At 37.3% G+C, this 14,466-nt stretch overlaps 1 protein-coding gene across 1 annotated transcript in view; it reads right to left on the bottom strand.

The window, feature by feature from the left end:
* Window positions 1-1,700: 1,700 nt before the first annotated feature.
* LDLRAD3 (low density lipoprotein receptor class A domain containing 3) overlaps window positions 1,701-14,466 on the bottom strand; it is a 2,301,083-nt gene continuing 2,288,317 nt past the window's right edge. The window contains exon 6 of the mRNA XM_044082662.1: window positions 1,701-3,549. Coding sequence (XP_043938597.1) covers window positions 3,285-3,549 — 265 coding nt within the window. The 3' untranslated portion in view covers window positions 1,701-3,284. The remainder of the gene's footprint in view (window positions 3,550-14,466) is intronic.

Genomic DNA, 14,466 nt, shown 5'->3' with positions numbered 1-14,466 from the left:
ACATGACTTGTTTCTGGGCCTCTGCCCAATGATTTGGTGGCAGATCTGGCCATCTGTTTGGAATTGGCAATGTGTGGAAATGAAATCTGTACCCCTGGGATACTATATTTAAGACTCACTTGTCCTGGGTAATTAAATGCCAATTTTGAGCATGAAGTGCTAGTTTTCCCCCCAAAGGGGCTGCCAAAAGATAAGTGTTTGGAGATGGCAGAGACTGTTTACTGTAGGGTTGTGCTTTGTTACCTCCTGATCTGGAGGTGGAGGAACCCCATTGTTTTGATCTGTAAGATCCTTGTGACTGAAACCTGGAATTCATAATCAGTGCCTTGCCTAGGCCTATTAGCGGGGGGGCCTGATCAAGGTAATTAAATCCTTAGCCATTTTGATCATTTGTTTTTTAGGCATAGGGGCCTGAGCACGTGGCTCATGCGTCAGTTTTTTAGACATAGAAGTAGGTTTTGGCCTTGTTTTTGATGATGGCATCAGTTTAATATACAAATGTTGAGGCCTGAAAACACCCTCAGAAGCCGGTGCCTGCTCAGCGGATCTGGACCCATCCAAGGGAGAGACATCTGTGGGTTCAATACTTGCAGAATCTTACAGCATACTGGACCCCGAATGGGTCTCGGTAGAGGCCTGCGACTCAAAAGTAGTGGGCATCAGGGGCTGCAAAAGCACCTCACTGAGTACCTGCGAACTGGCAACTGGCTTAGGAGAAGGTTCGTCGTTGGTTTTGGACCTCGACGGTCTGTCTCTGTCTTTTTCCTTGCGTTTTTTTGTGAATTCCGGTAGTCGGATTGCTAACCGACGACATTTCAGGATAGTTAAATCTTGAACCAAAGTATTTAGAAGCAAAAATATACTGAAGCTTAATAGTGCGTTGGTTAAATTTAGCACAAAACCGACAGCAAGGCACATTGTGATCAGGGCCTAGGCAAGGAATACAGTACAAATGAAAATCCTTATGAGGTAATTTGCTTCCCACAAGTAATGCAATTATTAAGTTTTACTGACATCAGTAAGGAGCAAGAAAAAGTTTCCCCAATGGGGTAATTAGCTTTAGTTTGAAGACTTCGGTTCTGAAACTTGGAAATGAAAATTTCAGGAGTCGGCCGACCGGCACTTGCGAACTGCTTCTGCTTCGGGCACCACGCGGCAAAAAAGACTGATTAAAATGGCGTCGGCTGCAAGTTTTGTACACCTGACATCATGGAAGAGGAGACAGCAACTGACGTGGGACCCAAGACTTTGTTATTCAGACCGAATGAGGGCAACCTACCAGCAGATTACCCAAATATAATGACTGCAATAGTGAAACACGAAGAACATCTTTCCACTTCCCATTGTTCTATAACCTGCCACAAAGTAATGCTGGCAGAAGCTATCAAATAATAATTAATTCACTTCTGCTAGCAGTAAAGATGTTTAATATTATGAATGTCTGATTATACGGAATCATTCCATATATAAATATAAATATATATATATATATATATATACACACACACACACACACACACACACACACACACACACACACACACACACACACAAAGATGAAAAAAAAACTTCCCCAGTAATTTCTTTGTGGACTTTTAAGAAATGTTGCCTAGCATAGCTCTCAAGCAACTGGCACAAAAAATCTTGACAAAGCTCCAAAAACAGGGGCAAATGTTGAACATTGCTCTTATAAACTTAGAAAGTTGCTAGAATAAAATATCTTGTGTTACCATGCATTTTCTGAAAGATATGAAATCAGAAACTTAAACACCTGTCATTATACAATGAACTCTCACTGATTTGCAACAAATATCCAGACAGCAACAAATTTTATGAGGACAAACTAAAAATGTGAGGCAAAAATCTGGACAGTCTATGATAATATAGATAGCTGACAGGTACGTTCCCCTAGCTCTAACAAATAATATTCCAAATACCACGATTAAATACAAAGTGTATCTTTTCTATTAACAATAGCAAGCATGTTATAGATGTCTTGAGAGGACAAATTCCACTCCCCCTTTATGTATAAATTCTTAAGGACAGTTTTAAACATGTTAGGTACCTCGAACGAAGACCTCTCATTTTAAACTAACAGCCCACATATACTTTTTGTTTACATATGAACCGATCTGCGAACAAGTCTCTTTTGACTTTTCTTGACTTTTATTTTTGTCAACTTTAGCCTGCCAGTCCTAAGATTACATATAAGACCCTTTATCTCATAAAACATTCTGACTCCTCTTTGAACTTTAATAAGAGCCTCTTTTAAAACAGGAGCCTACAAGTACCTCTCAATCAAAGAGTTAATCCTCGTTTTCATGCACATTCATTAGCATACCACACTTGTGGGTGTTTCAGCATCTTCTCATTTCATAATGATTCCTGTTAATGCATGCATGTGTCTTGAATACAGCTTTCAGTTCTCCAAGCATTATACAGACATAATCTCATGCAGAAGTCTTTAACTGAGACTGTTGACTGGATTATATCACTATAGAACAGAAGATATAATAACTGCGGTCAAATGCTGCTCTGTCTCCAGTGGGACTATTCTCATCTTCAGTAAACGGTAAAAACAGTGAAACTTATAAGTCAGTGCCTGCAGTGGCTATAGCATCTCCAATGGCACTGTCCTTATCATCACTAAATGGAAGTCATACCAATTGACTGTTGCATTGCAATTTGTCTACTCTGAATAATAACTTGATACCTTGCCAAAGGATAAGGAAAATCACCCAAACTTTTACACTGGGCCAGAAATTATCTTCATTCCCCCAGCAGAGTCCTTCAAGAATGTTTTAAGGTTTATGGAATAACAGTAGGATGGACATTTTTGTTATGTATCACCTTTATGTAGGATTGTCAGGCAAGCTACATTTCTCTACACACACGCGTGCACGCATATGCGCACACACACACACACACACACACACACACACACACACACACACACACACACACACACAAAATCACAAGTACTAGATATTTTCAATTAATGAACTGTCTATGCAGATGGATGACAAAAGAAAAATGAACACTTCAGCCTTATCCTACAGTTATGCAAATGTTTTCAGCAAAAAGGATTTTGTGACAGCTCACACAAAAACACATTGTATCTCTCGGCTTCTGCATAGAGTTACATTTTTAAACAGTTCTTCTTCTTCAGTTAGTGAAGACATGACAGCAGCAATGAACATCTGGTAATCATATACCGAAGACCAACCCATATAGTATATACATATATCTTTATAAAATATATTGTTTCTTTTATAATTAAATATTCATATTGAAGATTGATGGTGAGGTACAGGATTAACAAGAGAGTCACTTTGCTCATTTGCCCCCTCCTGTGGTTCTCTTGTACTGTCCACAGAGATGGAAGAGCCTGTTCTGCTGTTTTCAGGGCAGGAGGCATTTCTTGTTCTTGGAGTGTCTGCACTGAAGGCACTTCCAGTCCGGGAACGGTAAGGTGGAAGATCAGAATGAACAAGAGTCTCTGCTTCTGGCAAGTACGGTGGAGGGGGAAGATCAAACCAAGGTGGCCTGCTGTTAATAAAAAAAAAAAAGATTTAAATGTTAATTCAACCATCCAACCAATCTGCATTTTCAGGATTTTCTACATTATGACATAACGATAAGCTGAGACCTATGTCACTGAAAATGTACTCCTTGCAAGCTCAGATTCTGTTCGAGAAATTAAGCATTCTGTTTACTCACTTGGAAATTAGCTAGGTAGGCTGATCCAGTAGTCTTCTTTTAGCCATGACAAATTAAATTACACAAGCTTACATGTGTTTCAAAGTACAGTACAAACAAAAACATACAATGAGACTCTTGCAACAAAACAGTGTTGTACGTCTATAGTAATTTTATTTTCAGTATGTTTTCTTTCCTTTTTTCTAAAATGGAAACCATTAATAGTGAAAGATCAAGTATAAAAGAATTTGGCAAATGTGTTTTTAATGTACCATACAAGTTTTAATGCAACTGGAAAAAAGTTCCCTGATCTAGTAAGTAGAATGACGTTCTGCAACTGGAAGAAAATGACAATTTTCACTCAGGATAATTCACCTTTGCTACTACTACTACTACTTCTTTCAGCTGCTCCTGTTAGGGATCACCACAGCAGATCATCTGTTTCCATTTCTTCCATCCTCTACATTCTGCTCTGTCACATCAACTGCATGTCCTCTCTCACCACATCCATAAACCTTATCTTAGGTCTTCTTACCTGGCAGCTCTGTCCTTAGCATCCTTCTCCCAATATACCCAGCATCCCTCCTCAGCACATGTCCAAACCAATGCAATCTCACCTCTCTGGCTTTGTCTCCAAACTGTCCAACCTCAGCTGACCCTCTAATATACTCATTTCTAATCCTGTCCATCCTCATCACACCCACTGCAACTTTTAGCATCTTTAACTCTGCCACCTCCAGCTCTGACTCCTGTCTTTTCGTCAGTGCCACCGTCTCCAAACTATATAACATAGCTGGTCTCACTACCACCTTGTAGACCTTCCCTTTCACTCTTACTGGTACCCATCTCTCACAAATCACTCTTGGCACTCTTCTCCACCCACTCTACCCTGCCTTCACCTTTGCTATGACTAAGTAAAAATGAGATGAAGGAGAAAACCAAGCATTCTCTGGTGTCATGCACTTGCCAAAGAAAATAAAAATACTGCTCCATTTAGAGGGTAACCAATGTAATTCTGCCACTAAGGGGAACTAAATCATAATAACTATGACCTCTGCGCAAAATCCATTTCTTCCTCAAAGTGAGGCTAAAGATATTTTTTGTAATTACTTTACAGCTGACAGTGTTCATTTAATGGAATGTCAACTTCAAAAACAGGAAGTAAATAGCTGTGGTTCACAAAAACCTGTCCCATTATAATGTAAAGGCAAAAGGTCATTTATGAAATGAAAATGTGCAGCACAGTAACAATCAAAGAAGTTACCAATACTGTCAGTCAGTCAGTATACAATCAGCCTTAACTAAAAAGCAAACAGCTTGTCATACACACGACTAAGCAGTCAGTATGCAATCAGCCATAACTAAAAACAAACTGCTTGTCAAACACACGACTAAGCAGTCGGTATGCAATCAGCCTTAACTAAAAAGCAAACAGCTTGTCATACACATGACTAAGCAGTCAGTATGCAATCAGCCACAACTAAAAACAAACTGCTTGTCAAACACACGACTAAGCAGTCAGTATGCAATCAGCCATAACTAAAAACAAACGGCTTATCGAACACACGACTAAGCAGTCGGTATGCAATCAGCCTTAACTAAAAAGCAAACAGCTTGTCATACACACGACTAAGCAGTCAGTATGCAATCAGCCATAACTAAAAACAAACTGCTTGTCAAACACACGACTAAGCAGTCGGTATGCAATCAGCCTTAACTAAACAGTAAACCGCTTGTCAAACACTACTAAGCAGAGCCACAAGAAAAAAGGCAAAGCAACTGTACATGGAAGGATGTTAAGCATCAAATTAGTAGGTATATTTAGCCCCTATACAAAAATCTAGCTTCACTTTCTTCATCTACTATTCAAAGCAATAATGATTTAATGTACAAACCATGACAGTGGTATCTACAAAATCTGTTCAGACAGCGTACTTCTCAACTTCTTAATGTAAGAAATCTGGATAAAGCCAAAAATAAAAGGAGGACAAAGACAAAATACAGGGACAGATTTTAAATATTGCTCATATACTTAGGAAGTTACTAGGATAACAGATTTTGTGTTTGCAGTTTCTGAATATGTGACGTCTGAAACTCAAGTGACTGTCATTACTTTATGATTTCAGTCGTCAGTGGCTTGCCAGAAAGCCATAAATTTTATGAGGAACAGGCCAAAAATACAAGATAAAAATCTGGGTATTCTGTGAAAATCTGGACAGAGTGCAGAACTGGAGACAAGTTACTTCTCAAATGTCTGTTTTGAACTGGCAAGTGTCTTACAGGCCAAGCTTGGCAGCAAACACAAAGAATTAATGCTATAAGCTCTTAAGAAACCTTCTTCTGTAATCCAAGTTTGATTCTTTCCATCTCTGTTAGCCTACTGTGTGATTCCAAATAAATTACTTAACTAGGCAGTGTTCTTGGGTATCTGGAAAACTGATCTGGTATCTTGGACTGCATGCCTACAAACATCTATGAATATTTGCTAGAGGTGAATTCCTCAATATACCTTGGAGTTGCTCGCATAAACAATAGACAAATCCTTTCTATCTTCTTCATTTCATGTAATAATATAAATTCTCTAGCAGAGTAAAAACAAAAATTCTCTAACTTCACTTTCCAAATTACAGTGCATGTGTATCAGGAGAACAAATAGTAAAGAAGAAGTTATCAGGCAGCCTCTGATGAGTTACTATACAGATTGAAGCACAATGGTTACTGTATTGATTTTATTTTACTCCTCGGAGAACAGAAATATAAAATGCCCCATAACGAATTACTGCAATGGCAATGGAAAATACCATCAGGGAAATTACATACCAGATTTACTGCCAGTTTTGGTAGTAACTCATTTCACGTCGGAACACCACTGACAAACATGGGAACTTTTTACTGTCCAATAATGTTTTGAATTACTATTTTCTGCCTGTCCTCTAAGTTTATTTTCAGGATGGGCAGAGCCACATCCAAACCAGCTTCATAGCATACTTCAAAGGACAGTTTAAGCTGCTGCATTAGCTTTCTGAGTTAAATTAATGGCTAATTTGTGTGACTAGTTACTTGCACATGTGAACAATACTTTGTTGATCTGGCAACAAGTGCTATATCTGTCACAGTTACCTCACAGTATTAGGGATCTAACTAAGTCCTGCTCTAAACAAACCTCCAATTCTCCATTTGCAAGTTTAGCTCAGCTCTGCTAAATGATCTGTAGCCATTCGGTAACTAAATGTCAGTGTTTATGTTCGGTGAATGCATTTAGTGAAATTTCAGATACTCCAGCTTATTTGTGTTCGGTCAAGGACCTGAGTACTGGAAAAGCTTGATAAAGAGGTATGGGAATGAGTGGCAAATGGTTGCACAGTCATCCTGGAAGGTGGATCTTTATATGCATCTTACCACAATATGGGAGTAGGCTAAGACGCGTACTTGAAATGCCCAAGGAATCAGAAACATTAATTTAGCCAAAAGTATGTAGACTCAAGCTGAGTGCTACACATGTACAGAAGCACACATCTGTCTCAGGCTGAGCACTACAAATGGGCAAAAAGCTCAAATCTGTCTCAGGCTGAGTGCATTGAGCACAGCACTCACCTCATGGTCAGCAACGTGAGGGACAGAATAAAATTTCTAGCCTGTCATAGAATATTGACCACCGTCTCAAGTCTGGCCTCTCCCTCCCATCACTCCCCAGTGTTAGTAGAAAGGAAGGAATGAGTTGCACTGCTGAAAATGAGGCCTGATTGTCATAGGAAATGGAGGAGGGAAAAATAACGCAAAAGTTAATGAAGAGGAGCTGGTCTAATGACTGCAGTACGCAACAGCATTTTTTAAATTGACTGATTCCATAAACATAAATTAACACAAGAAAGTCTTGGTTTCTTTATCAGGATTCATACCATAGTTTCACTATACTGGTTTACAGGAACTGCGGTGGTGGTGCTGCGGTAGCATTGTCACCTCACAGTAAGACGTTGTCTTGTTCGATTCTCAGCTAAAGCGTCTTCTGTGTGGAGACATGCGTGAATGGGCGTACCTTTGTTGAAGGTTGTGCGTCAGGGCTGGCAACTCGGTATGTAAAAATCTACTGCCAATCATTAGCGGACTGGAGTTCCATTGTGGCGACCCCTAACTGGGAAAAGCTGAAAGATACAACAACAACAACAACTGTCAGAAATTTGAGAACTGTCACATCGAGAAACAAAATCACATGATGACTCCACCAAAACCCAGAAAATCAATGGACCAGAACACTGTAAAACTTTTAACAGTGAAACTCTCAAAGGCAGTGGACACAGAAACAAGTATTAAAGTGGGTCCCCATAGGTGGACAAGTCTATTTGTTTGCCATTAAGTCCTACAATCTTGTGGCATTCAGTGCAATCATTACAAGATATTGTTTTCCGATAAGACAGTCCTCGAATTTCTGATAGTAAATTAAAGTACAGCTCATAAAATTTATGCACAGATGTAGGAGTTAACTGGACATTCTGTTCACTCAGAAACTGGTATGTTTCCAAAAAAGTACACTGTCCCTGCTGTTCTAGACAGTCATGCAAATGCTACCCATACAGTTTCTGTTGCTCTGCACAAAAAAGATTTTTCTGTATGTCCACATATACTGCTGATTATAAAAGTATCAGCTTTAAAAAATGCCAACAATGTTATCCATATAATCCTTCTTCAAAGTCAGTTAAAAGGAAATCTTTTTTGAGTAAAAATGAAGCTCCATTATAAAATAAGCCCCCATACCTCATGTTTGTATACAACCCTCCAAATGCTCCTCACAGAGTAGGTGCCCTGTTTCTACAAGTAGACAAAATATGCTGCTTTCACACTCCACATGCTACAGTCCTCTTCCGGTGTTCTCTCCGGTCTGGCATGCAACATTATCCTCCACACATGCTCTCTCTCTCACACTCATTTTATGCCACTCCCGCCCCATATCAAACAAACAAAAGCCTAATGTGGTACAGATGAATAAATAAAACAACCAACATCACCACCAAAAGACAACACTTGGAAAGAAAAGATTTTGAGATCTCTCTCTTTCTATATATATATATATATATATATATATATATATATATATATATATATATACACACACACACACACACACACACACACACACACACACACACAAATGTTATGTCAGGAAATCTGTTTGTTTGGCATATTTTTGCCTTCTTCTATTGGCCAGAGCACAGGCAGGTTTGAACCTCACCCATCCCCCTTTGCCCTTGGTGACCCCTATGATACTACCGGAAAAAGAAATGTATCTTTAATACTTCATATAGGTTTTGATATGTATTTTAACAGGCACCTGATGTTCTTTATTTTTAAATCATAGAACATTCTCTAGAAGCGAAAGTTAGCCCTTCCCAAATGACTGCAGACATCTTACATACAAAGGCAGTAAAGCAACAGACTGTTGTGCTGTAAAATGTGAAGTCAGCAGAACAGACGAATAGGAATGCAATAACAACAGCATATAAAAAAATAAAGAAATAAAAAGTCATTTCGGTACTACATTTAGTCGATTTTTTATGGGACTTGACCACTTCATCACAATTTCGTCACAAGTACATTCACTAGCAACAAGCTGGTTTACATTTATTTATTTTACTTTATTTATTTTAAAAATAAAAATGTTGCCCGTCCTTCACTGTTCTCTGTAAGGCTATTACCTTCTGTAGGCAGTGATTTTAATCAGGTTGTGCTGTTCAGTACCCCTACCTTTTTAATTAGCTTGGTTTTCAACTCTGACCTCACTCTCTGAAGGTTGTGTATAGTAATCCTTACCTCGACTTTATAGAGAATCAGTGGTGTTACATTCTCCCAACGCATATCTATCTATATATATAGCTATCTATATATATATATATATATATATATATATATATATATGTATATATATATAGATAGATATATATATATATAGAGAGAGAGATGGATCTACTTCATTATGACAGCCCACTTCACCAGAACCCACAACAACGAAACCCAAAACCACGAAACACCAACACAAATATCACAAACACACACAACAACCCCAAAGTACCTAACACACAATACTACAAACCATATAGGCAGGGGCAAGCCCCTGCACCCCCACCCTCTTTATTATTCAAACTCCATGATTGCACAAAGACACACAAGGCACACTCACACCCACACATCACATTCCCAAACAAACACACACCGCACTCACAGCACACACTTACACACACCATTACCCCTCAAACACACACTTACACATTCATACTTACCAGCACCACTAGATCACAGTCCCGTAATGTCTGAAATTAAATTTCGCACTCATAACTCCAACATCACACAAACAGACACACCAGGCACACTCACAGCCACACATTACATTCCCAGACAAACACACACCACACTCACAACACACACTTACACATACATACTTAGGGGCATCGGAACACCAGAAGCGCTAAACACAATCCCGGGGGTTTCAATGTTCTACAGTGTCGAACATCTGGTCCCGATCTTCCAGGTTTTGTTCATATGAAGGGAACCCATATATGTATATCTATATATATATATATATATATATATATATATATATATATATATATATATATATATATATATATATATATATATATATAAACACACATGCACACACACACACACACATGCACACACAAAACCAGGTGCACGAGCCACTACCAGTACATGGAACAATAAGAACATCAGCCACACAGGAAATCCAGCACTCAAACATAGTGTAGAACACAGTGCACTGATGACGCAAAAAGTGAAACCAGTCTGCTATAAAACTTGGTGGTTACTGGAGCCGATCTTTATTTATACTTTACTTTGAATGGTTTGTCTTTATTAAAAAGACATTTGGTGTACATGCTCTTTTTGAGTGCTGGATTTCCTATGTGGCTGATACATACATACATACATATATATATATATATATATATATATATATATATATATATATATATATATATATATATATATATATATATATATATATATATATATATATATATATATATACGGATCGCTATAATATAATAGAAACCTCATTTGACTGAGACCATAAAACTGAATTTTCAAAACACTGAAAAGTCACTTGACTGAAACCCATAATACTGAATTTCAACATACTAAGTTGTAAACTGGACCATAAAAAAACAGACTAGGTGGGGAGCTGTGCCCCCCAATTATATGCACTAACTCTAGGATTGCACTACAGTGGGGAAAAGGGCATATACCTTTCACTTACCTTACAGTAGTCTACATGCTGCCACTACTATGCACGTTTCCCCTCTGTAGTGCGATCCTGGAGTTAGTATATATAGTTGGGGGTGGGGGCACAGCGTAGCTCCCCACATAGTCTGGTTTTATATGGTCCAGTTTAAAATTTAGTATGTTGAAATTAAATATTATGGCTCTTAAGTCTTATGGGTTTCAGTCAAGTGACTTTTCAGTCTTTTAAAATTTCATGCAAAACACCAGGACTTGGAGGCAGCTGTAGGATCCAGTATAAAAACTTTATTGGACACAAGTGCTTTCATGGGCAACCCCACTTCTTCAGATGTCAACACAAATTAAAACAACCCTTCACTTATATATACACCCTCCCTCTTAAGACACGCAACTAAAAACAACCAATGCCTTCTAATAATGTGAGCAAACACTATTAACTTAAAACAACACACTGCAGAGTACATACTTATAAATGCATCATATAGTAAAAATACAAATAATTCATGATACTTGAGCATAAATAAGTCTGCCTAAAGAATTACCTGAATTATAACTTGGGACATAAAAATATGTGAGATCATAAAAAAGCTAATGCCTTCTAATAGTGTAAACATCCACTATTAACTTAGATCAAATCACAACAAAACGAATGCTTATATGTGTCAGAAATATAATAAAAATATAAATAATTCATTGAGCATGGACATAGATAATTCAGCAGTACTTCTACCTAAAAAGCTGCCTAGATATTAACTTGGGGCGTAAGGGTATATATTCATTAAGTCCATGGCCTCTATCAGCCCTTAACCTATCTATCTACTTCGCTTCAAATTCTTCAGTAATATTCCGTAAGTCTTCCCCTCTGATACTCTCATAGGTTCTCCCTATAACCAAAAACTTAAAGACATGTTCCGCATCAGTATTGATAGTGTGTCTAGCTAGGGCATTAACTTTATTCTTCTTGTTCATGGCATAGATATGTTCACGTATTCTCTCCTTCAGAGATCTATCTATCTTCCCTACATAGATAGGTTTTGCAAATATACAGATAGTAGTTCTAGATTTGAACATCCAGATCAATTAAGGACATACGAGTTTAACATCAAAGCTACCTGTGAAACTGAACATCTAGTTTATCTGGCACATTGTAAAGTGTGATGTAGTTTCTATACAGGAAAGACAGACTACATGAATATATACCCTTATGCCCCAAGTTAAAATCTAGGCAGCTTTTTAGGTAGAAGTACTGCTGAATTATCTATGTCCATGCTCAATGAATTATTTATATTTTTATTATATTTCTGACATATAAGCATGCATTTTGTTGTGATTTGATCTAAGTTGATAGTGAATGTTTACACTATTAGAAGGCATTAGCTTTTTATGATCTCATATATTTTTATGTCCCAAGTTATAATTCAGGCAGTTCTTTAGTCAGAATTATTTATGCTCAAGTATCATGAATTATTTGTATTTTTACTATATGATGCATTTATAACTATGTACTCTGCAGTGTGTGGTTTTAAGTTAATAGTGTTTGCTCACATTATTAGAAGGCATTGGTTGTTTTTAGTTGTGTCTTAAGAGGGGGGTGTATATATAAGTGAAAGGTTGTTTTAATTTGTATTGACATCTGAAGAAGTGGGGTTCCGCATGAAAGAGCTTGTGTCCAATAAAGTTTTTATACTGGATCCTACAGCTGTCGCCAAGTCCTGGTGTTTTGCATTTTATTCTGGATTTGTTTTGTGCAGGACAAGTGAGTTCTAGAGTGTTGGTGGCAGTTTTGTGTTTTATTTTTTTGAAATTTCAGTCTTATGGTCTCAGTCAAATGAGGTTCCTATCATATGATAGGGATCCATATATATATATATATATATATATATATATATATATATATATATATATATGTATATATATTTACACACACACACACATAAATTATATATATATATATATATATATATATATATATATACATATGTATAAATATATGTATATATATATATATATATATATATATATATATATATATATATATATATATATAAACATTTATTTTACATTTGTTGACTGGGCTAGTCTAACTGGATATATGTCCATTTTCAGTAGAGGCCCGGGGAGATGAGCTCTGAGGAAACAAACAAAATCACATATACAAACATTAATGTATACAATGAACATTGTAGGTGCAGTACAGAGAATAATCAAAGAGGTATTCGTTCATAACATAGTGCAAAATATACAGATACAATTAGTACAATACAAAATGCAGTTGCAATACATCATAAAGAAAAAGATGGCAGCTGAATTATTCAATATATTAGTATACAAGTAGTCATAAAGAAAAAGTAGAAACTGAAATTATACAATATATTAGTAAAAGTAGTCTCCTTAATGAGATTCTGAAGATGTAAGTAATAGTATAGAAGGACAAGGTAAGTTGTTATTAAGAAAAGGAACTTGATTACTGAGAAGAGGAGGGTAGGTTGAACCAAGTAAGAAGAGCTAGTTGATCAGCCAGGTTTAGTACAGGGGCACAACCAGTGTGTTCTGAGGAACAGTTTATATTTGGTTTTAAAGAGAGATATAGAGGGAAGAGAGGAAAGTTTGTTAGGAAGAAGGTTCCAGGATTTTCCAACAGTATTAGAGAAAAGAGAGTCCCCAGCCCTGTTGTTTGATTTACAAATATTTACAAGAAGTTTATGTGATGATTGTAAGGTCTTTAGATTGTTGTAGGGGGTAATGAGGGTAGATAGTATAGGGGTATTGGTACGTTGGTGAAGGGTATTATGGGCCATGGTCAGTTGATGGAATTTAAGCTGATTTTGTAATTCAAGCCATCCTAGCTGCTTTAGATTAAAACAGTGGTGGGTTCTGAAAGGGTTACCTGTAGCACATCTGGCTATGTTATTGTAGGAGTTTTCCATTTTATTAAGGTTGTTTTTAGAGAGATTAGTATATATGTGTGAGGCATAGAGGAGAATAGAAATTAGATGAGTGTGAGCAATAGTTATTCTAGCTGCAGGAGAGAGGATGGGTTTGATCCTGTAGAGAGAGCCTGGTTTTCTATTAACAGATTTTAAAGTATTGTTAATATGGGTGTCGAAGTTAAGGTTATCATCTATTGTGATACCTAGTAGTTTAGTAGTTGGATCTGGGGATATGACAGTACCATTATTGGATGTTACTGTGAAGTCTATTGGGGGGGACTTACAAGTAAGAGTAAAAAGGAGGAGTTTAGTTCTTTTGGGGTTCAGAAGGAGACAGAGCTGTGTAAACCATTGTTCAACTGTGTTAAACACATTTTGGGTAAGGGAGTGAAATTCAGATATAGATGTGGCTGAGCATATAAATGTGGAATCATCTGCATACTGTATGCATGTAGCTTGGGGGATTGCTAGGGGAAGGTCGTTGATAAATATAGAAAACAGGAGAGGTCCTAATATGTACCCTTGAGGGACACCAATGTTAACAGGCAGATGGGTAGATAGCATGTTATGCCAAAGTACAGCCTGT

This window comes from Protopterus annectens, chromosome 9.part0 (assembly GCF_019279795.1).
Source record: "Protopterus annectens isolate FY-2018-M chromosome 9.part0, PAN1.0, whole genome shotgun sequence".
NCBI lineage: Eukaryota > Metazoa > Chordata > Ceratodontiformes > Protopteridae > Protopterus > Protopterus annectens.
This window is presented reverse-complemented; position numbering and strand designations above follow the sequence as displayed.